General features: G+C 45.6%; 1 protein-coding gene and 1 pseudogene across 19 annotated transcripts in view; one reads left to right on the top strand and one right to left on the bottom strand.

Annotated features, from left to right (window-relative positions):
- The window catches only part of IRAG1 (inositol 1,4,5-triphosphate receptor associated 1), a 164,449-nt gene that overhangs the window by 100,722 nt on the left and 39,512 nt on the right, over positions 1-24,215 (top strand). For 11 of the 18 annotated variants that reach the window (XR_003434539.1, XR_003434537.1, XR_003434538.1 and 8 more), the window contains 7 exons: positions 1,391-1,461; positions 3,159-3,332; positions 4,399-4,476; positions 5,220-5,272; positions 5,477-5,524; positions 6,801-7,418; positions 9,604-9,682. Coding sequence is in view for 14 of the 18 variants with exons in the window: in XM_027115394.1 (XP_026971195.1) it covers positions 1,391-1,461; positions 3,159-3,332; positions 4,399-4,476; positions 5,220-5,272; positions 5,477-5,524; positions 6,801-7,418; positions 9,604-9,682 (1,121 nt within the window). In the remaining 4 variants the exon portion in view is untranslated. Of the gene's footprint in view, positions 1-1,390; positions 1,462-3,158; positions 3,333-4,398; positions 4,477-4,687; positions 5,273-5,476; positions 5,525-6,800; positions 7,419-9,603; positions 9,683-24,215 lie in introns of those variants that run through there. The other 7 variants (XM_027115387.1, XM_027115398.1, XM_027115397.1 and 4 more) reach the window with 5 other exon arrangements.
- Positions 11,667-12,532, bottom strand: LOC113625007 (ras-related protein Rap-1b pseudogene; annotated as a pseudogene). Its single transcript, XR_003434540.1, has one exon. The product of XR_003434540.1 is annotated as a ras-related protein Rap-1b pseudogene (transcript).

Genomic DNA, 24,215 nt, shown 5'->3' on the forward strand with positions numbered 1-24,215 from the left:
ATCTTTTCTTCGTTCTTGATCATTTTATTGATGAAATACAATCAAGCAGTTTTTCAAAATGGGAGAGAGAGCTTGGGATTTTTCCATTATCTTTCCCCACAAATTATTTCTTCTCTCCTAGATTTGGCTCTTTGCACCTTGTTAACCTTTAAGAAAAGCACAGCTCATAGCAGGGGAGTTTTCTACGGTAACTGCTCAGATATTTTCAAACAGACCTAAAAGATGTGAATTTTTTACTAGAATCCTGCTTCTGGCCAAAGTGGGTCCTGTGGGGAAGATGATCTCTTGGAAGGGACACTGGCTCACATGCGCAGGGATGTCCCTGCCTCGGTTTTACACAGCACTAGCCCATGCATTGGTCTAGCTGGAATGAGATTTTCTAAGTTTAATTTCCAAAAAGTTACAAAGATAATTCTAATACAGATATATAGTGAGCATGTGTCAAAGATTTACTTAACTCATTAACGAGGGGACCATCAGGATAACAAAGCCAGCTCAAAGGAGGATACGAGAAATGGATGTACGTAGTATAATCAGTGAGGAGGAAAAGAAAGCTGGAATAAGATTGCTAAGTTAGAGACTTCCCTGGTGGTGCAGTGGTTAAGAATCTGCCTGCCAATGCAGGGGACACGGGTTCAATCCCTGGTCCGCGAAGATCCCACATGCTGTGGCGCAAGTAAGCCCGTGAGCCACAACTACTGAGCCCTCGTGCCACAACTACTGAAGCCTGTGCACCTAAAGCCCGTGCTCTGCAACAAGAGAAGCCACCGCAATGAGAAGCCCGCGCAAGGCAATGGAGAGTAGCCCCCGCTTGCTGTAACTAGAGAAAGCCTGTGCGCAGCAATGAAGACCCAACGCAGCCCCCCAAAATAAATAAATAAATACATCTTTAAAAAGAGAAAAAAAAAGATTGCTAAGTTAGATACAAGATAGGTTAATGTTTCACAGGGCAATGAAACCTTATTTTTATCTTTTCTCCCCAACAGAAATCATCTGCATCTCTACCAGGCAATTATTCACAGTTTATGAGTTTTCTGCAAGTTAGATATTCACTCAGAGTCTGAGCCCTAATAAATACTAAATCGTCAAAGTTACAAAGGGCAGTGGTTCGAAAACTTTGGAGAGCATCAGGATCACCTGGGTTTGGGGCCGGGGCTTGTTCAGTCACAAATGGTTGGGCCCCATCCCCAGAGTTTCTGATCCTGTCGGTGGGTGAAGCCTGAGAACTTGCATTTCTAACAAATTCCCATATTTTTTCGCCCTTGAAAAAATAACAAGCTTGTAAGATGATGCTCTAGGATGACTCTGAAAGATTATGCAAGCATCTGGTCTCCTATTTACCAGCTGTGGACAAATTTTCCTAACAAGATGACTCTGTTTGGTCTTTCAGAGCTCACAGTCCCCACAGGAGGCTTTCTCACCGACACCTGAAGGTTTCCACTGCTCCCCTGACTTCTGTGGGTAAGGGCTAGGCCGATTTGTCTTATTTCTGCCACCGGAGATAGGGGTCCAACTGAAGGTGTGTTTGAGTAGGAAGAAGACTGAGGTCTGGCAGCTTGGCTGGGCTTGGCCCCTTCCCCTCTTCTTCTTCTCAGATTAGTAGTCCAGAGGGGATAGTATCTGAGTTGTGCCTTAGAGAGTCGGACAGATAGACAAGAGGGAGGAAACGTCATTTGGGTGGAGGAAGCAATTGTGTTGCTGGGCAGGAGCCATAACAGAGCAATTGCGTGCTTGGCTGTGTGTCAGGACTCTTTCAAATGACAGAAACTCAATTAAACTAGCTTATGCCAAAACACATAAAAATAAATAAAAGCCAGGGTCTGTGTGTTCAGGGAGCGCTGAGCCCAGATGCTCATGTTGGGTCATTAGCAATCATCCCATCCCATCTCCCAAGTTTCCTCTCTTGTGTGTTGGCTTCCTTCTGGGCAAATGGCTACCAGCAACTTACATCCCTTCAGTGAAAAGAGAGCTCCTCTTCCCCATATACCCACCACCATTCTCAGAGTTGCCTCTCACTGGCCTCCATGGCCATCCCTGAACCAGTCACCCAGGGGGATTGAGCTCATTGGCTGGCTGAGGATGGTACGTGGTCCCCTTACTGGCACTTGGGCTGAGATGGGCAGTATTGTTTAGCTCCTTCCTAACATGACTGAGACTCAGACGAGTTTCACCCAGTGCAAACTGGGGAGCTATGACCAGAAGGAGGAGGAACGGAGGCTGGAGAGGCACAACGGGAGCCATTCACTACCAAGGGGCTGGAGGAGAGGAGTATGTGGGATCAGGGAAAGTGGCTGGGCGCAGTTTGGCATCTGGACGTCACACGGGGGACCAGGAGGAATCCTGATGAGCTGAGGCAGGAGAATCGCATGGTCAGATATGGCCCTTAGGAAGGTCACTGTGATAGGCAGTGGAGGATGGGAGGGAGCAGATAGCCTGGAGGTGGAGGGCCTATGAGGTGGCTGATGTAATTGTGCAGGTAAGTTACAGCTGATGAGCAAGAGTGGCGATGAGGCACAGGTTCCAGAGATACTTACTTGATGCTGAGTTGGTTGGACCTGGGGGCAGCTGAGGAAGAGGGAAGAGTGTGGAGTGACTCCTACGTTTCCGAGCAGCTGGGTGAGAGGTGGTGTCACTCACCCAGGGAATGCGTCCTGGAGAAGGGGCAGTTATGGAGAAGGATGGGGGTAAACAATGTGAGTAGAGGGAAAAAGGAGGGAAGGTGGCCATGGGGTTGTGTCTTTGGCCCATGATCTTTGGAGTGCTTCCTTTATCCACATATGTTAAGCTCACTATCTTGTTAAAGAAAGAGAGACCGAAGGAAGAACACTAGGGGAGCAGGTAGAACAGGTGGGTCTCCTGGTGGCCTTCCCTCATGGCAGAGTGGAGGACAGTACTGGGAACCTAGGTGGCTTCACGGCCATTTGTGACAGAGGACCTGCCACATCCACCGGCTACAAGCTGGAGGGGTCAGGCCTGCTGGGGGAGCCCTGGCTGTCCCCACGCAGCCCTCTCCAGGACCCGGCAATGGGCTGAGATTTGGCTGGCCAAGTCCCCTCTGGGCAGTGTCCCTGGGCTGAGGGGTAGGGACTGGGGGCAGGGCTGAGGTTGGGGACCAAGGATTCCGTGGCTCTCACGCCGTGCTCACCCCTCCTCTGCAGACCCTACGGGGCACATCATTGACCTGGTAAACGGCCAGCTGCCGGACATCAGCATCTCAGAGGAGGACAAGAAGAAAAACCTGGCGCTGCTGGAGGAAGCCAAGTCGGTGAGTGAGCGGTTCCTGACCCGCCGCGGGAGGAAGTCCAGGAGCAGCCCCGGCGACTGCCCGTCAGGTAGGACGACAGGAGGCCGCCCTGAGCCCCTCCGACGGGGGCGGGCGTTGGGGAGGGCCCAGCCCCAGATGCAGCAGGAGCCCTGCTTCCCAGGGGTGGCTCTCGACGCGCCTGCCCCCAGGCCTCTTGGGCCCGGGAGGACTGAGGCTCGTGGAGAGGATCCTGTGGGGAGAGGGCATCGCACCCCGTATCAGAAGCTCTGAAATACTGATCCAACTCTAGCCCAGAAAACTCTGCTTTCCATTTTTTGGGGTCTATGTGTGACCATTTTGTCTTCCTGCTTTGCCAAGAATTGCTAGCCCATATGACACCCATGAACTTGACCTGGGCTCCCCAGTCCCTGAACCCTGCCTGGAGAGAAACCCACTGTGTGATGCCCGAGTGCGCAGACTCCCGGGCCACCCTGCAGGGCTGGAGTCTGTGTGGTCTCCCACCATCCCCAGGAGGCCCTGCTCTGTGGGCACCTCCTCTGCAAAGGTCAGGAGAGGCTGGCCCTGGGCTTCCTCTCCCTGACCTCCAGCTGTGCCCCGGGAAGGATCCTAGGGAAGGGAAGTGTGGTCTTTGGTGTCTCTCTGGAATTTCTGGATTAGAAGAAAGGTTTTCTGAAATTCTCCTGCTATCCCTTTGGCTAAAGTCACTCTTTTTCTTGAGGAAAAAATTGGGGGAAGCTAAACAAGTCTGAATGTACTTAGGAGGGAAGGGGCACATTTGAAATCAGAGCCATCCTGGCAAGTCTAGGAGGTATAGCCTTTGGAGCTGTACCTGCCAAGCAATGCCAGGTCCTCTGTTTCTAGAAGGTGCTTTGGGGTGAGGCCAGGCAGACTTGAGGAGTGTGACCCCAATCACCCTCCCTCTCCCCCAAATGACCCCAGCGCCCCCTCTGTTGGGCTGGCAGCAGGGAGGCATTGGGCTGTGGTAGGAGCCTCATATGGAGTCCAGAATCAGCCCCTGAACCTGACGAGGCAGACCCAGTCCCCAGAGGCGAGAAATACCTGAAAGGATGTCTTTGTTAGGCTGAAGTCCTGAACCTTCACGAATGCTGGCCAATTTGTGTCTGTCTCCACAGCTGTTTCCCCAAACCTCAGCCCCGGAACTTTTCCTGGGTCCTCTCAGAGCAACTCCCTCACCGTCCCCAAGCGGCCTGGTGAGGTCCACCTCCCCCCCGAACCCCACGGCATTGCCCACTCTGGCTCCCCACCTTGGGTGGTGGCTCAGTCCCTCCCCTGGGCCCCAGGACTCCTGTCCTGCAGCCTTCCCAGTCAGGATGCCCGTTTGGTCCCCTCCCCAGGGGCCTGGCTGGGCTGCCTCAGAGGAGGAAGATGTGCTTTCTTTGGGGTTTCAAGCTAGCGTGGGGAGGTAGGCCTAGCCCAGGATGAGGATGGAGGGAAGGGGGCTATGGCTGGGGCCCTCTGCCCAGAGAGGACCTGGAGAGAGGTCACCTCAGAGCTTATTTGCAAAGGCCTCTATTTGGGCCACTCTCTGTGTTTTGACTGCTTCCCTTTCATTAGGCTGCGTTCAGGGCCACACCCTCAGCTCAGCCAGGGTAGGGCTGGGGTGCCAGGGAGAGCAGCCTACCCTTGTCAGAGCTGTGGGGCAAGCTCAGGCTCGGGCCAGGCAGCCCGGGTTCAGATCCCAGCGCTGACACTCCGGCTGTGTGGCCTTGATTTCCCCCTGCCCTGGCCTCATGTGGTTTCTGGGATGATTAGATGGGGACTCCCCACAGAGCCTGGCATTGTGAGAGGTACTCAACAAGCATGGGCATTACTGGCTCCTGGGCCCGAGGGACCCAAGGGAGGACACTCTGGGGAGGTAGATGCGTTTTTGCTAAAGGGACAGCTGAGGGTCTGGGGTGCTGGACATCACTTGCCAGTGTCTGGACCATTTTAGGTTTGGATGCGTGCAGTGGCCCAGGGTCCCCTCTGCCCGGAGCACCACCACAGGTAACGGGGCACCGTTTGGGGTTTCTATGTCAACTAGTCTCTCCTCTAACCCCTTAACACCTGAGAGGCCCTCCGTGACCCGCTGGAGGCGAGGGTGCTGGGTGGGGGAGACATCGACACCACTGTAAGGGTCTCCTTGAGGGCGTTTCAAGAGGAGGTTCAGCCTCTTCACGTTGCTGACTGACTCGTGTTTACTTTCTCCAGCAGAAGGGGGATGCGGCCGAAGTCTCTTCACCTCCCCTTGGCGAGCCTGTGAGTTTGAGGTCTGCCCAGTTTGGATGATTTGAGTGTGGGAGACACGGTGTCCCAGAAGCCTAGGCTGGCCCTGGGCAGCCTGCCAGTGGGTGTGCGTGAGTGGAAGGTCAAGGCTGAGGAAGCTAGAAGGTTCCTCTGCCCTACGGTGACTGGAAGCCTGAGGTGGAGGGGGTGAGGCTGTGGGATTCAGTGGGGATGACCTCCATGGTGGTCCTGCCCATAGTCCTACATTCCCAGTCAGGCTGCTGCCAGAGGCCGGGGGGACCACTGGGCCCAGCAACAGCCAGGGAAGACGGCTGCCCCCGTCAGCTCTAGTGAAAATTGCAGGAAAGCTCCAGCCCCTAGCTGGGACTCTACCTGGGGGCAGCCTGGAAAACTTCATCTCTGCTGACGAGCAAACGAAGAGCCCCACACCTGCTTAGAACCACCTGCTCAAGGTGGTGTCAGGGCAGCATAGAATATAATCTCATCTAGAACTGGGTCTGGGATAGAGTCCTCTGGTAGAGTTTCAGCACACACACAAGACAGCCACACAAATACCCAGACAGACACACGAACCTGCACCTCACAAAGCAGCTTTCCCTTGGGAAATGAAAGAAGAGCACAGAATCTTGGAACTTCTGAACAGCAAGCTATCAGCTTTGCAAGAACCCCCTTATTCAGTGATCTGTAACCTCTTTTGGATCATAGAACGCTCTGAGACATTGTTGAAAGCTATGGACTCTCTTCCCAGAAAAATACATACAACACACAAACACACATATACATTTGTATATAATTTCAGGGAGTTCGCAAACCTGATGGGAAATCTGAATCCCTAAGAGTTAAGGGCCTTGCCAGGCAGAGCTAGGACTAGAATCTGGGGCAACAGAGTCAAAGCCGAAGCTTGTGGCTGCACTCCATTCCACTGTCCTCTGCAGCGCCTAGCCCTTGGGAAGTTCTTGGCAGGTTTTGAATGGCAGGTCCCCTTATCCTGTCTGTTTTACAAACCTCAGTCTTGTTTGTAGGTCCCCTTTGCCGGCTCAGATGTGACTGAGAAGTCCTCCCTTTCTACCTAGCCCATACCTCTCCAACACCTCCCCACCCCTACACACACACACACACACACACACACACACGTACACACATACACGTGTGTGCACGTGCACGCGCACACACATGTGCGGGTCCCTTAGCAGGGTCCATGGGGTTAGAGACCCCACAGCAGAGGTGAATCCACCCTTCTCCCCTCCAACCTGCCCCCGGGGTCCCAGCTCTACCTTGTCTCTTTCAGAATGTCCTCAAAGGGCTAGCTGACCGCAAGCAGAATGACCAGAGGAAAGTGTCTCAGGGCAGGCTGACTCCTCGCTCTCCCACAGTTGAGAAGTCCAAAGAAATTGCAATAGAACAAAAGGAAAACTTTGATCCCCTCCATCGCCCAGAGGCCATACCCAAGGGCCCAGCTTCTGGCACAGGCAGTGGTGGGAAAATGGCCCTGAACAGCCCCCAGCCTGGCCCTGTTGAGAGCGAGCTAGGGAAGCCGCTTCTGAAGACAGCCAAGGAGGGCAACCCTCTGCCCAGAAGCCCAACCCAGGGCTCTGGAGGGGCGGCTCCCCAGTCCCCCCAGGGGAAAAGTACAGTCGGAGAGCCCACAGGGTCCAAGGTTGGCTCCAAAGCTGAGCTGTGGCCCCCTGTGTCCCGGCCGCCCCTGCTGCGGGATGTCTCCTGGGACAGCAGTCCCGAAGAACCCGGCCCCCGGCTTCAGAAAGTGCTTGCCAAGGTGCCGCTGGCAGAGGAAGAGAAGCGTCTTTCAGGCAAAGCTGGCAGCAAGCTGGCCAAGGCTCCTGGACTTAAAGACTTTCAGATACAAGTGCAGCCAGTGCGGATGCAGAAACTGACCAAACTCCGTGAGGTGGGTTCCTGGGGTCCCACTGGGCAGGGTGTGCGTCCAGGTCCCCAACCTGGGCTGAGGGCCTCTGGGCCGGGCTGACCTGGGCCTGGGGTGGGGCAGCTGTGGCCCAGACGTGGGCCTTGTGGAACCCTGAACCTCCCCACCCCAAAAACCAGCCCACTGGGCAGCATGTCCTTCATAAATATCACCTTTCGTGCCTCTACCCTGCTCACTCGGGTGAGGTCAGCTGGTGTAGAGCTGCCACATTTCAAGGGGAAGGTGGGTATATGGAAGGACACGTGGGCCCTGAGTCCTGGGCTGTGTTTTCCTCTCTAACTGGAGCTGGTGGCTCACGAACAAGAAGCCTTTGATGGAGCACCTTGTCATGCCTAGGATGGGGCAAGGATGGAATGGCTTTTCCCTCTGTCTTGCCCCCCAAGCTTTCCTTCCTGATACCTGTTAACAAAGGGCCTCAAATCCATCCAAACATGGCCATGAGGGGCTGCTCCCCCTGTGGTGAATTTCTTCTAACACCCCTGATGTCCCTAACTGTCATTGGCCATCAAACCAGGCACAGCTGTCTCTCATGGGGCTACTGCCCTATTCATGGAATGACTGGGGGTCATCCAGAGATGCAGGGGGAGAGAGCCCAGGGTGTGAGGAAGAGAAGAGTTTAACAGGACAAAGAAATCCTTACCCAAGCTCCACTTCCCCAGAGGGCCAACCCAGGCCACAGGCCAAGGCAGCCGGGACTCCACAGTGGGGGGGGGCCTGGCGCCTGCACAGCTGGAGTTGGACGAGGCCCTCCTGGCTCCCCTACAGAGGGGCCGTGGGACAGGGAAGGAAATGAGGCACTTGACAGCGGTCAAGAGCAAGTGCGGGGCTGGGGGTCTGCACTAGCAGGAACGCGTTCCAACCATGGCCACTGTCCTGCACAGAAGCCTTCTGCATTGGAGGCTCCGGGGGAGCTGGGGCCTGGCTGCTGAGGTTAAAAACATTATACACGGAAAAGCCCACCTAGCCAGGAAGACCTCACTAACTAGCGGGTCAGCACAGGCCTGCAAGGGCCGCCCCTGCTGGGCCGCAGCCCCAGACCCCTGGGGAAGGTGACACCAAGGAGGCCAGACAGGCATTTGCCTTCACGTGCTTCTGGGCAGCAGAGGCCAGGCCAGGCAACAGACCACCCCCAGACCCCTGCCAGTTCCCCTCTGCAGCAAAGAAAACCACAGAGAACCTGGAGGCCCCATCCCACTAACCACTGCCCTGCGTCTGACCACACCTCCAGCCCAAGCCAGGGTGCTGAGAGCCGCTTGGTTGTGGGCCTCTGGTTAAGGAAACAGGTCAAGGGCCCTGGTGCATGACTTCCATCTGGGCCAGAGCTCCCTCTGCTGGCCCTTTCCTCTCCTTCACCGGGGAGGAAAACCGTCCAAGTGGCCTTTGCTACCGGGACACTGAAAATCCCCTTAGAAGCACAGGTCACAGGCCCAAGGAGCTCTGTGTGGCATTTCCACTTGGGAGCGCCGGTCTTGGACTTAGAACAGGTGTGAGCCTACCTGTGCCACATACCTGCCGTCAGCATCCCCATCTCTCCTCGGCTCTGCTGGCCGAAGCCCCAGGCAGCAGTGGCTATTGGCCTGCAGCCTTGGGACGGCAATCTGCAGGCCTCATTCGTCTGGAGAGTTTAACAACTCAAGAGGTGCTATCACAGGCCACTGAGGAACTGGGGGCAGGGGAGGCCACAAGTCCTGAGAGTGGGCACTCACTGCCCAGAATAACAAGGCCGGAAGCTCCAGGCAGCTCAGAGCACAGCCATGAGATCACAAACATTGTTTCCATCTTTGGCGGCTCCATACGCACCCAGGGGACCGTCCTATCCCCAGAGCCCTGGGCTCTGCTTCTGTTTGTCCTCCAGCCTTCAGCCACCATGTGGCTGGCAGCTCCCTCACCCTGAGGCTCACAGGCTTATTTAAAAAGCCGGCCATGCGAAGGACCATTCCTGACCCAAGGAATGGGGCACTGATGGTGGGGTTTCTAGCACCTTTACAGGCTGGGAGAGGAGCGGTCTTCCTGGTGCCCCTCAGATGTCGTGACTATCCCTGCCCCAAGTGCTGCCCCGTGAGGCTGAGGGGTCACAGAGCCATAGAACCAAGGGAAGAGTCCAGCCTGAGGTCACCATCTGAAACGTTGTCTTTCTTTTCCTAAAAAGGAGCACATCCTGCTAAGAAATCAGAACTTAGTGGGGCTCAAGCTTCCAGACCTTAGTGAAGCGGCTGAGCAGGAAAAAGGTAGGTGGGATCGGAGAGATGCTCTCCTCAGGCTGGGGATAGATTCATTTTCTCCAGATCAAAGAAGGTGAATGTGTAAACACTGCACATCCTGTCAGGGCCTTTGTCCATCCCAGTGGCGAGTGTGGGCCAGACGCAGAGCAGGCCCTCAGTAAATATTTGCAAATGGTTGAATAAGTGAATCAGATGGCGTTTCCTGCCCACTCAGAAAACCTCTAAACTTGTCTTCTTCCAACCAGCCCCGCTTCTGGACCCCTCCAGCCCTCCCTGAGCCTTGTTAGCACCTAGTGGGTCTGGAAGGGTGACCCAGGCCTGAACTTCTGATGCTTCCTTTTCCTGTTCCTCTCACACCCAGGAAGCCACCCAGATAGAACAGTTCCTCTTTTTGAGACATCAGAGTCATCTCTTGCTTTCTAATCTGCTGTCACTACAAAGTCCAGACCCCAGCCCTTCCCTCCTGGTGGCTGCAAGGCCCCACCCACCCACTTGCCAGACTCGCCTTCAGAAAGTAAAACTTGGGGTCTCTTGCCTCACCTCCACCCCAGCTCCCATCTCCTGACTCACTTCTCCCGATGGCTCACGCTACTCGTGGTCATTCTCAGCATAGAAACCTTCTGCTTAAGGATTGTTCTGTGGCTGTGTCCAGGGTGCCACCAACCATGTTGGAAGCCCCTAGTCTGAAATATAGTAACTAACACCTACCTATTCAACATTGACAAGAAGATTCCCAGAAGTAAAACATCCAACAATTATTTTTTTTTTTTTGGCAATCCAAAGTTATTGAACTACTGATGCTAAGTTATGCAAAATTGTACCACTTTAATTAAGGCTTTTAGTTTACGTTTGGCCACCTCAAAAGGAGTTGTAACATTAGATTGGTCAATTTAAATACTGTGGCTCCCTGTTGGATAGACACACAGTGTTTACACCCAAATGTTAGTGCATACAAAGCAACAAGGCATCGTTAAATAAAACAGCAATAGTTACTGCAACTTAGGCCTTGTGACCAATTACACATGATTAAAATTTCTTCCCACATTCACATCCACAGTACTCATCCACCATTTAACATCTCAACCAAAACGTTACACAAGTGAAACAATCACTAACAGGCAAAAATACTAAACCTGTATATTTGGTATTGCAAATACACTTATGCATGAGCAAGCAGGGGATTCACAGTGAGAATCTACAGCTGCAGAGCCTGAAAATGAACTACAAAAATTGTTAAATCATTAAAAGATTGTTTGAAAATATACACTTCTTGTTGTAGACCCCCCACTGTACACACAACTATAAACATTGTTCCCTATGTAAACAAAAAAGGAAACATAATAAAAGATTTGAAAAGTCTGGACATTTCCTTCCCAACAGATATTAAAGGCAACGTCTTTAAGACATTATACTGAAAGAACTATCATATCTTTTTTTGTTTTTTTTTTTTTGCGGTACGTGGGCCTCTCACTGTTGTGGCCTCTCCAGTTGTGGAGCACAGGCTCTGGACGTGCAGGCTCAGCGGCCATGGCTCACGGGCCCAGCCGCTCCGCAGCATGTGGGATCTTCCCGGACCGGGGCACGAACCCATGTCCCCTGCATCAGCAGGCGGACTCTCAACCACTGCGCCACCAGGGAAGCCCAGGACTATCATATCTTAAAGACAAGATCACTGTCTCCACAGATTTTTAAAAATTAAAAAACTATATCGCTGTGTTAAAACGCTTATCTGTACAATATAATGGTAATGACCTTGAATTTATGTTTTAAAAATTCAATAAGCTACAAGTATCAAAGAAGTGAAGTTATCTGGAGTACTCTATATAGGAGCTCTTTGGACTCTCTTCTATTATGCTAAAATAATAGTGGTGCTTTTAGGATTTACATTATTGTACTCTCCAATATAAAGTATGGGGCGTGTTAAAGTATACAGTACACCATTTTCATACATGTACAACATTGGTGGATGAAAAATGTCTCTTAACAGTAATACTGGATTGTAGCCTCTGGTTTTACCAGCTGCATACTCTAGGACTATTATATAAGTAAAAATCTCTCTTGTGATCCTGGAAAGTGATTAGAATGTGCAAACTGATGTAGTAGCTTTCATCCGCCCCTTAAAGGGTACCACCACAGAAAGTCCATTTAAGATGTTGGTAGGTTTAATAAAGTTGGAATGCTGGCACTGTTGAATTGGGCAATAGTTCTTCAGACCTGGCTCAGAGCTACAATGCATTTAGTATAATAAAGCAGCTGACATGACGACTTTTTGTGGGCCTTCCCAGGCACTGGAGTTTTTCTGTTAATTTGCCACACTAGGTCATAAAAGATCTCATTAACATTTATTTTTGATTTTACAGAGGATTCTAAGAACGCACTGTTGTTCCATTGTCTTGCTAAATTTTGACCTTGTTCCTTTCCTACAACTCTTTCATCTTCCAAGTCACACTTATTACCAACCAGAATCATTGGAGCATCATCAGCGTCTTTAACTTGAAGAATCTGTTCTCTCAGATCTTGTAAATCATTAAATATGGACTGTGATCTGATGGAATAAACTAACGCAAAGCCTTGTCCGTTTTTCACGTACAAATCCCTCATTGCTGTAAATTGTTCCGTTCCTGCAGTATCCAAGATTTCAAACATACACTGTTGTGCATTACTTCAACTTGCTTTCTATAAGAATCTTCTATCGTAGGATCATATTTTTCAACAAAAATTCCTTGAACAAATTGTACAGTCAGAGCAGATTTTCCAGCTCCTCCTGAGCCAAGAACGACTAGCTTATACTCACGCATGGTGCAAGCTTGTAAAATCTAGTACTTCTCGCACTGTCACCGGGTCCCCGCAGCCGGCGTCGCCTCGCGCTCCCTTCCGGGTCGCTGCTACCAGCGCTGCCGCTCCGGCTGGCTTACACGCCTGACTCTCCAACAATTTTTTAAAGTACTAATTAAAAAAAATTATTCATCTTTAGATGAAATCTTTGGGAAAATATGATATACTTCTCTACTTTTAATTTCGAACTTGTTTATTAAAGCAGATTTAAAACCCTAGGAAAAAATTTATCTTAAAATTTCACCCGCAACCCCATAAATTCTGAAAAAGCAAGTTTTTACTCTTTCCAGTATTTACCCTTATTTATAATTTTTTCACAATTGATTTGGTGGTGTAGATGTAACTCCCTGTTTCTACTTTTTTTTTTAAGATTTAATTTTATTTATTTTTGGCTACGTTGGGTTTTCGTTTGCTGTGCGTGGGCTTTTTCTAGTTGTGGTGAGCGGGGGCTACTCTTTGTTGCGGTGCACGGGCTTCTCACTGCGGTGGCTGCGGAGCACAGGCTCTGGGCGCGTGGGCTTCAGTAGTTGTGGCTCTGAGGCTCAGTAGTTGCGGCGCACAGGCTTAGTTGCTCTGCGATGTGTGGGGTCTTCCCAGTCCAAGAATCGAACCTGTGTCCCTTCCATTGGCAGGCGAATTCTTATCCACTGTGCCACCAGGGAAGTCTCCTGTTTCTACTTTTAAAATACTTATTTCACGACTAATTCCATTATAGTTTGACTTGTCCTCATATTTATCATTTAATGGGTGCATAGTTTCCTTTTGTATTGATGTATCTATTGTTGGATATTTCAGATGTTTACAGTTCTTTTAACTATGATTAACAGCACTACTATAAACAACTTTGTACTTGTAGGTTTTTTTCTTTCTTCCTCTAAGTTACTCTCTTGGGATAAATTCTCAGGCTTGAGAGTCACGGGGTCAAAGTGTAGGAATATTTGTAGGAATATTTGCATTTACCTTATTGCCTCCAATGGGTGATGCTCCCTGTAGACTGAGTGAGGGGTCTTCTCACTAAACACTACCTGCACTAGACTTTGCTTTGCTTTGCTTTTGCTCCTTATTGGCCAGAATGTAATGAGAACAAGATGATCCAAAATAACAATTACTACTATTAGTAGTAGTAGTGCGAAATACCGTTCCATTATTACTTCAATTAATTTGCTTAAACTTAAAATTTTAAAACATTTTTTTCTTAATGGGTGAATTAACTATTTATTTCTTTACTCATGTGTTCATTGGGTCTTGGGTTTTTTGTTGGTCATACATGTAGACCTTATAGATAGTAACCGTTCTTTGGCTGTATTTTTTGTCAATACTTTTTCATTTTTCTTTTTTATTTGCCTTTGAACAAATTTTGTATTATTTTAGAGAGATCATAAAGTTTTTATACAGTAATTTTAGCCTATCTTTTCCTTTGAAAATCTTCTATTATTTAAATCATTATAAAAATATTACTTCTCCTTAATTGGGATAGCAAATCTATTTTCTGGTAGTTTATCTACAGTTTGATTTATTTATATTTATTTTGCTAATACCTCTGAAATTTGTTTTAAGATATAGGTATTTGAAGACTTAAGATTCTGTTACCTCAATAATATTTTAATATTGTTTATATTTCTTATTACATTGTGGCTTAGATAATCATACACTGCATCTTTTTTTTAATGTATAGCAAAGACTGGTTCTGGGCCCTTGATTCTGTTTTATTCTGATCAGTATTGTACCATTTTAACTACTGCTGCCTTATAATATGTTCTAGTGTGCAGTGGGTTACTTCTCCCCCATTGCTCTTCTTTTTCAGAGTATTCATTATATTCTAGATACAAAGATTCAGTGCAAATTAGTAGAGCAACTGGACAAGAATTCAGGAGATTGGAGTTCATGGCCAGACACCACTTAACGGTGTCCAGTGTCTTTAAATATGTTCCTCAGCCTCTGTGGGCCTCTGTTCCCTATTGGACTAGGACACTTCAGAAAGCTCTTAACTGTAACCTAAGATTTATGGATTCCAGGTCTTTTCCAGTTTTGCCTCTCACCTACCTATTCTTTAAGTGAAATTTATGTCATCTTATACAACATTTTAATTGTGATTGCTCTAAGGCTACACACTGGATTCAGAACTGTCCTAGTTTTGTTTGTTTTACAGTTCATAGATTTTTCAGTTATTTAGTTTGCAAACATTTAGTTCTCATTCAGGCACGTGGTTTGTCCCTCTATTAATTTAAGTATTCCTTTCTTTTTCCTGTACTAGATTTAAGGATCTTTGTAAAGGTCTTCCATATCTCTTATAGAGACAAATTCTACATGATTTATATTTTTGCTTATTTATGAAGACTTTTTTCATTAGATTTTCCTAACTGATAATTAGTGTCATAGATGAATGCTGCTTGGTATTATACATGTTTCTTGTATAATAAATATTACTGTTAACAAATGGTAGTGATTACAATAGTGGTTAAGTAGCATGGTTATGATAACTAGGGTGATTACTATGTACCAGGACCCATGCTAAGCATTTGACAATATTTCGCTTAATGCTTACAACAACCCTGAGGGGTGGGTCTTATTATACCCATTTTGCAGATGAGGAAATTGATTCAGGGAGATGGTAATTAACTGCTAAAGCCAGGATTGGAACCCAGATGTGTCTAAATCCAAAGGCTCTTGACCACTTTGCAAAATACCTCATTTTTTCACATTCACAATCTGTTATTTTATTTTATCAAATTCACTATTTGTCTTAGTTGTGTGCTTGTGCATGTGTATGTGTCTTTCTCTTGTATATCTGTATATGGTTTATTATTTTGGCAACATTCTCTAATATGACAATGGTGATAAGGAGAACTCTTGCCTTTTTTCTGTTTTTAATTGAATTTTTTGTGTGTTTTTCTTTCAAGGACCATGTTGTACCTAATTATTAAATAGATGCACTATTTTAACTTTTTATTATTATTTCATATTTATATTATCACTAAATAGAAGAACATATAATATGTAGAAAGATAAAATATATAAAATATAAAAATATATTATTTCATGTATTATTTTATATTTTTATTTTTCATTATTTTAAGGAAATATATTCTTCTCTTCCGAGTTTTAAGATTCATGTTGAATTTTGTCAATTTGTTTTGCATATCTATTTAAAGAATCATATAAATTATATCATTTAATATATTAATTAATAATTTTCCATATATAGAAATAAACCCTTATGGTCCTGCAATAAAATGCATGTGGTCATGGTGTACTTTCTTTTATATTTACTACCAAATTTTCTATGTAAGTAACTCTTTTAAAGTATTCTGCAACCTTCCTGCTTTAATTAAGATAAAATCTAAGTTGCTTTGACATGAGGCCCCAAAGTTTGCTAACCTATAGGAGAGAGAAGATTGTTTCATGCTTAAGTAACAATTCTAAGGTGAGCTGTCGGGTTACAGGTGGCTCTGCTCCATGTGATCATTTGGAGACCCTGGTTTCTTCTCTGTTGTCATTTTGCCATCCCCTGAGGTATTACACTTGTCTACATGGTTGAAGCTGGATCATGGGTAAATCTGTGTTCCAGTTTGTAGGAAGGTGAAACAATGGAAGTTCAGAGCAGGCTTTTTTTTTTTTTTTTAAGTAAACTGGGAGTTGCATATCTCTTTTTAGCTCCCAGTTCATTGGTGATGATGTGGCATGGCAATACCTAGCAGCAAGGGATACTGGGGAATGTTGTCACTAGCTGGGCTGCTGGCCATATGTCCATGTTAAACTCCTTTCACATGGAAGCTGAGGAGGGCAGATTTTGGTGGATGACCAGTTGTCTCTGTCACATTGTCTTTCTTACATAACAATATTAGAAAGTTTCTCATTTAGTGCATATGGAGCTTTTAGTTTTTTAATAAAATTTAATACTGCTTTGTAGCATTCTGTGGTATGAGGAACTATATAAATTGTTTGACCTTTCTCTTATTGATTACTATTTAGGTTGTTTGTATTCTTTCTCTACTATAAACGATGTTATAATGAACATTCTCCATGATATATCTTTATAGAAATGCATGAGTTTTTCCATGGGATAGTATCTTAGAAGTAGAATTGCTTGATCAAAAGGTATTTATATTTAAATATATATGCATACTGCCAAGTTAACTTACAAAAAATTATAACAATGTAGACATCCACTACTACAGCAACACCTCACTATCTAATACCAACAGGGAACAAGATGGATCTTAGAAATAAAATTACCAGGTAAATGAGTTTGATTCCTATAAACACTAAATTGTAAAAAATTAACCATGGAAGGTGTTCAGTAAAGGTACCCTCCCTCCCACTTTTCTCTCATTTCTAGAATCTGAGTGGTTAAAAGCTCAAGCTTTCCCACTTACCAGCTGCATAGCCTCAGGCAAGTTTCTTATGCTCTAGATGCCTTGTTTGCTCATCTATAAAATGGGGGTAAGAATAGTACCTACCTCACTGAGCTGATGTAATGTTTTTATGCGATACTGGTCTTTATTCCAGCAGGAACCTGTCATACATTTTAATTCCTGTCACCAAGGTTGTAGAATTCTTTCTTGCCAGCTAAGTGGGACATTGTACTCTGTGCTCCACAGTACATAGGGCAGTCTGGAGATGTGGCGGGCAACCACATGTGCTTGATCAGCAGAGTTGTGACTTCCTTTTCCTACATTCTGAAAGCTCCAACAAAGAGCCTCGTCCCCGCCTGTACCTGGGACCAAAGGTATTGTAAACCCCCCCTGGGAGCTAGAGAGTCTGGCCCCCTTAACAGGTTCTAAATACAACAGTGCGTATGAGCTCATTGGCTGTTCCTTTGGGAGATGGGGAAAATCTAGAACATTCTGGAGTCTTAAGAACTTTGGCTCTCCTTCGGTTTCTGAGGACTTGGAGACTCTCTTCCCTGTTGTATCTGGTCTTTCCAACAAGCCAACCAGTTCTCTTCACAGGGACCCTTTGAAGGATGTTTGGGTCTTGATCATCTGCAGGTCATTTCAAGCCAAAGACATGAGGCTGACTGTGGACCAGTTCCTGGGCTGCATGTTGGGGGTGCAGAGGTGAAGGAGACTCAGGCCCTGCCGTCATTACCAGTCCCTTGGCTCCCTCAACAACCTCCTGTCCCATCCCTCTGCTTGCACTCCTGACCTCCTCACCCAGTTCAATCCACCATCCGCAGGCAGCGAGAGGAATCTCTGAAATGCAAATCTGGTTCAGCCTCTTCAGAGGCTTCATTCTCCTCTCAAAATGAGCACTAGAGTCCTTAGTAGAGCTTAAGAGGCCCTGTGCGATTAACCCTGCTCACCTCCCCAGCATCTTCTAGGACCACTCTCCTCCTCCCTCTCAACGTCTTGGTCTTCCTTCAGCAACTCGTTCCTCCTCCTTCTTAGGCTTGGCTCATGCTGTTCCCTCTACCTGCAATGTTCTTCCTCTCTTCCTCTTTGCCTAATGAACTCCCATTCAGTCTCTAGATATCTTCTCAAATGTCACCTTCCTAGGGAAGACTTTTCCAGCACGCTCCAGATGCTTCTCCCTTATAAAATCTATCACAGCATGAAAAGTAACATTTGGGTATTTCTCTAATTAATCTGTCCTGCCAGGTAACAAGCTCCCAGAGGACAGTGACATATCTGTTTTGCTCAGCATTATATGCCTAGCTCCATGCTCATTGCCTGGAGCGTAGTAAGCACTAAATAAATATTGAATAAATTAATGAGCTCACCCTCACCTTGTAGGAGAGGAAATACAAGGGTAGACAATGTCATTACAATACATTGTGTCAAGACTTTAAGACCATAAAGTACCTAGGAACACAGAGGAATACGCAGCCAGCTCAGTAGGGGTGAATGAGTCAGGGCAGGATCCTTGGAGGAGCAGCTTTGAGCTGAGGAAGAGAAGGGAATCCCAAGCAGAGGGAATAGCAGGAGCAAAGGCACTCAGGCATCTTCTAGCACTTGGCATGTTCCAGGAACATAAGGAATCCCAGGTGAACCAAGTGTGAGCCATGTGTCCCAAAGAGATGGGCAGCAAGGGTGGAGTGGAGGTGGGAATCAGAGAAGGTAAAGTCTTTGAGGTCTAATTAATGAGTTTGAACTTCCTTTAGCACCCCTTGCAAAGCCAGAGAAGCCTGTAGGTAAGGAAGCATGAGGATCAAAGCTGAGTCTGAGAATAATTCTTCTGGACAGTTTATGAAAGCTGAGGCTAGAGGTGGGGAGACTAGGTAAGAGGGTATGGAAGCAGCCTGGTGAGAGGTGATGGGACTGTAGACTGAGATGGACAGGAGGGAACGTGGGGAGGATAGGTTTGAGAGCCATTTGGAGGTCAGCTTGGCAGGACTTGATGAGGGGATGGGGTGGAGAGGGAGACCAGAAAGACCAACAGGTGTGCATCTGCATGGCCAAGGGGGTGATGGTGCTATTAATCAGGGTGGGGAGCACAGAAGAAGGAGCTCCCTTAAGGAGAAAGACAACGCGTTTGGGTTTGGACATCTGAATGCCTGTGGGAAGAAGCCTGGATGTCGCAGTCTGACAGAACTGGCTTTGCATCCTGGCACTACCAGTATCTAGCTGGGATCCTGGGGAATCTACTTAACTTTGCTGAGCTTTGGTTTCCTAGTTCGCAGCATCCCCAGAAACTGAGCTTAGCAATATTTGCTCTGCAAGGCTATTCTAAGGAGTAAATGAGAAAGTGCATCTAATGCAAGCTTATGTTTGATCAATGGTGACTGTTGAAGTGGTTTTTGTTATCCTGATCCAGAGGGTAATGTCTAGGACGTGGCTGGATATCTGGACCTGGACGTTGGGAGAGGTGTGGGCTGAGGCAGTCCTTCCAGACACCCCAGTCTGGGGCTCAGGGCCCTCAGGTCTCAGGCAAGGAGAAGGCCTCCCTGAGAAAATAGATCAGAAGAGAGTTGATCCCCAGGTCAAATATCTTTGACCTTTTGGGGGATCGTCCTGGACCTCAGCACATCTTTAACCAGAAGCCCCCAAAGTTACTTTTCCAAGTCCTGGAGATTGCCAGAAACAAAAGCTTTCATTGGAATGAGGTGGTATAGGCAGATATTTTTAAAATAATTTTACTGTTTTTATTAAAAATAGCTCGTCGATTTTCAAAAAATTCAACTAACAGTGAAAAATACAAAGAAGAAAGTAAAAATCGCTTACATCAAACATCCCCTTTCCCACAAATACAGAAGGAGTGAGGGAGATTATAGATTGCTCCATATACTTTTTTTTAATAAAAAGTATGAAAATTTAATTGAACTTGAATTAAAGTGAAGTGAAACTGTAGGGCTTGCTGAATTTTGGTAATTGCTTCCTCCAAAAAAAAAAAAGAGGTTAGTTTTAAAAAGTTTTAAAATAGATATTATGAAATGCATTAAGGGTTTGGAGTCATTGAGGTTCGTTTTTATATTACATATTTCAAGTTTGGATTATTGCAGGGAAAGATGAGAATGGCAGTATTTCTTCCCACTTTCATATTTCTTCCTAACCTTTCCATCTCCACCTATACAAATGATAAGTTATTCTTTTTATACTCTCAAGGTTGTAACATTTACATTCCATTCTATAACCATAATTTCCATAGTTGTTTAGCTTTAAGCTTATATGTAAGTGAATTTAATATTCACCACCAGTCCCTTTACTGTGGCTCACAATTCCCAAGCTTAAGATTTTGATTTATGTCTTGTTTAGCTGGATTTCATCATCCAATAGTTTTCCTAGAAGGGCTTAGAGGTGTATTTTCCTTGAATTCTAGCATGTTTGAAAATGTTCTTATTCTTGAAGGACAGCTTAGATGGTTATAAATTCTGGATCACTCTTTTCCCCAGAGCTTTGTAGATGTTACGCTGTATTCAGTGTTGTAGAGAAGTCTGAGACCAGCTTATTTCCAGCACCTCTCAACCCTTACCTTTCCCTGTAGGTTACTTACTCTTTCTATGAGGGTAGTTGGAGAAGCATTTTTATGTTCATATATAGCTATGGATCTATATAAGGTATATATACATGCATAGAAAAGAGTAAGGTTTTATATATATGTATATATATATATATATATTTTTTTTTCTTGGTGTGCTTTTTCAGTCTGCAAGTTCAGCTTTTCTCTCAGTGGAGGAAATTTTTTCTTCTCTTATGTCTTTGAATGTGTTCTTTGTTCCTTTTGTTTTTTCACTACTTCAGAGCCACCATAATCTGTAAATTTCTCCTCAGTGTCTCCACTGTAGGTCCATTACTCTACCTCTCAATACTTTAGTCTTTCTTTCCTTCTTTACTTCCTTGTGCTCATCTCAATCTCCCCCACTAATTCAGCTTGAGGCTCTATCTGTTTTACTCCTGCATATTTCCAACATATTGGTTAGCTCTATATTTTTAGAATTTTTTGCTTCATTTTGTTATTTTGGTCTTCAGTTTATTTCCTTAAATTGTAATCTTCTTCCATTTTGTGCGATCCTCTCATCTCACCTCTGATTCCTATTTTCATTTTTTCAGGTTCTAATTTCTCCTTGAGTCAAGACATTTGTGGTATACATTTTGCACAAAAAATGCATTTTATGTGTTTCTTGCATCTATGTTTCTATTCTGACATCTGTCTCCAGCATGTTTCTTTTCTTCTTTCCTTTATACCTTCCTCTCCTCTTTCCTTCCTCTTTTGACTATACTATTTTTGTGTAGTTGCCATGCCATTTGTTTTCATTTAATTTTTTTTTTGATATGGACATTTCTACCTGGATTTTCTCTTGACCTAGATATATTGTGTAGGTCAATTTTCACTGACTTTTTCCTACCTTTTCTGAGATCTCTGTCCTCCTGGCAGCTCTTAGTTGAGGACTGGGTATTTTGTGTCTGCGTTGTCACTGCTTGGGTGGTGGGGAAAAGAGGAAGTTCAGCTGGTGCTGTGGATAGTGGTGTTGTGGGTTGGTTTCTGCTCTTTTTCTATAACTTTGTTAATAGTCTAACACTTGAATTTATTCCACTGAAGTGGGGGCATATCTTATTCCCTTGGGTGGGCAGTAGTGGGGCATGGATTATTTCACCAGTTCAGGGTAGAATTATAGGGACAATCTGCCCAGGTGTTTATTTTCCACACTTAACCCAACTATTCCCAGCAGCCACTCTCACTCCCCTGCCAGATAAAGGAAGGAAAAGATAGACAAAATCCAAAGAGTTTGGCCACTCTGCTATTTCTCAGAAGTGCAGGATGGGGGTAGGGGTTGTGACAGCTTCAGTTGGGGCTTTCTATGTGTCTCCTGTCACTCACTCTATCAGAAGGGATTGTTTTATTTGTTTTCTCTTACTTTCCTTTCTGGTAAGTCCCTCTGTGTTGTTTGGGATCATCAGCTCTGGTAGAATACTATGCTGTCATTCTGCTTCTCCTCTCCCCTCCTCCTCAGTACGAAAAGCAAATAGCAGCACAGGCAGTTTTTTGTCTTGTTGGAGTGTTCTTACGGTGGGATGGATATCCTTCTACTCTGGAGAAACTTTCTGAATCGCCTCTGCAGCTGCCTGCCCACCCCTCGGTCCACTTCTCTCCCGGCTCTGTAGTCACAAAAGTGACTACAAAAGTTTGCCACAACGTTTCCTCTCACATCTTCCTCTCAGTACTGATTCTTTGAGGGAGGAAGAAAGGGTTATCAAGGGTGGGAGCTCTACATTTATTTCTAGTAAGTTCTGTTTTTCTCTGGCCATTATTTTTTTTTTTTTTTTTTTTATCAGTGTAATCATTTTATTAACAAAAGGAACCCATGGGGTTCAGACAAGAGTACAAAATACAATCTCCCCACCCCACCCCCCGGGTTAAATTGTTACATTTTTATAATAAAAATAAAAAGCTTTCATAGTTAACTTATCAAAAACATAACCCCTGCCTATTGAGTTTATTGTGCAAAACAAAAACATGAAAGTAAAGTTCTGCCCATGGAAGAATTTTGTGTGCCAGAAGATGCACTTTCTCAATTTCAAAATTTTTGCATCAAAAAGAAAATTCTAAGGCCACAGTTTCTTTGCAAACTAAGCAAGAGGAGAATAAACAAGCAAATAGCAGCTAAATTTTTACCTTCATTCCCAAGTATTCTCTGTTCCAATGTAGAATCTTCTACCTTCATCAAATAATTTGATTATAGAAAGGTATGCAGTTTCAACGTACTGCTTAAGGTCAGACATACCAATATCAATTCAATAAGGCAAATCATACCTTTTAGCTATTCTCGTAAGTGCTAAAAAATCAGCTTTGTTTTAATTTGGTAGGTGCACTTCATTTCTTTAAAAAAGGTGACAAAACGATCCTACTGAAGGATTCCAGTAAGCAGCTACTTTTCTACTTGCAGCCAGATAGATAATTAAACTTTCTCTTCCTCCATACCATTTTGTTTTGTTTCTTTTACTTTGTTTTGGTATCATGGAGATGGAAAATGTCTTGACAAAACATGTAAACTGCAAGTCAGAGGTCAAGAAATAGCTGAAGGTGATCTTTTTTTAAAGTAAAAATAAAACTGTTTAGACAGCACATAGCTAACAAACACACAAAAACAAAGCAAAATAAAAGATCACCAAAAAACCAAAGCAGGGAAAAAAGATTTGTGACAATTTCAGTACCACAATTATTGGTAAAACAGTTTGTATCGTGATTTTCATTCAGTGGCTTAAAAGATGAAAGAACGGCTTAAGATGCTTATGTGATTACAGAGAAGAGACGTATACCCAAGGGTGAAAAGCGTACATTTACCTAATGTTTGTATAAAAATCCCTGATCAAATGTCCAGCTAATTTTTACATACAAAATTTAACCTTAAAACTTTTCTAACGGAATATACTGACTGAAAGAAAAGCTAATCGTTCAGCTGAACGAAGTACAGTATTCTGCATGGGAAGCACCAGCGTTTCCAGATCTAACCCTCAGGACATGGAGAAAACCAAAGTACTGGGCTGGTCCAAAATCTCTATCATGGGAACCCCTACCTCCCTTCTACTTAGTGTACAGAAATGCTCTCAGCTCACAAAACCAACAGATTAAAGTAAAAACAAGTGAACATGTGACTGTGACTAGGAGGGGACAGAGGGACAGTAAAAACACTGCTCAGTCTTTTAGCAGCAACACAATCTTTTGGAACGACCCCAGGCACCTGATCATCTGGCCATTATTTTTAAAGATTATTGCCTTTTCCTGTACTTGAGAGTTGCTGGTCTATTTTTAGTTGACTTTAAATTTTTTGTTGTTGTTATTGTTGTTAATTTGGTTGAGATCAGGAGGGTGGCAGGTTCTGGGATCACTCTATTTATTTATTTATTTATTTATAATTTTTATTTACTTATTTATTTTTGGCTGCGTTGGGTCTTCGTTGCTGCGAGCGGGCTCTCTCTAGTTGTGGCGAGTAGGGGCTACTCTTCGTTGTGGTGCGTGGGCTTCTCATTGCAGTGGCTTCTCTTGTTGCAGAGCATGGGCTGTAGGCACGTGGACTTCAGTAGTTGTGGCATGAGGGCTCAGTAGTTGTGGTTCACTGGCTCCAGAGCGCAGGCTCAGTAGTTGTGGCACATGGGCTTAGTTGCTCCACGGCATGTGGGATCTTCCCGGACCAGGGATCGAACCAATGTCCCCTGCATTGGCAGGCGGATTCTTAACCACTGCACCACCAGGGAAATCCTGGGATCACTCTTAAGACAGCCATTTTAGCAGGGCTAGAAACCCATCCCTTTTTGGGGAGTGGGGT

This window comes from Aethalodelphis obliquidens, unplaced genomic scaffold (assembly GCF_003676395.1).
Source record: "Aethalodelphis obliquidens isolate GAN/ISIS:26980383/991018 unplaced genomic scaffold, ASM367639v1 scaffold14, whole genome shotgun sequence".
In the NCBI taxonomy this organism is placed as follows: domain Eukaryota; kingdom Metazoa; phylum Chordata; class Mammalia; order Artiodactyla; family Delphinidae; genus Aethalodelphis; species Aethalodelphis obliquidens.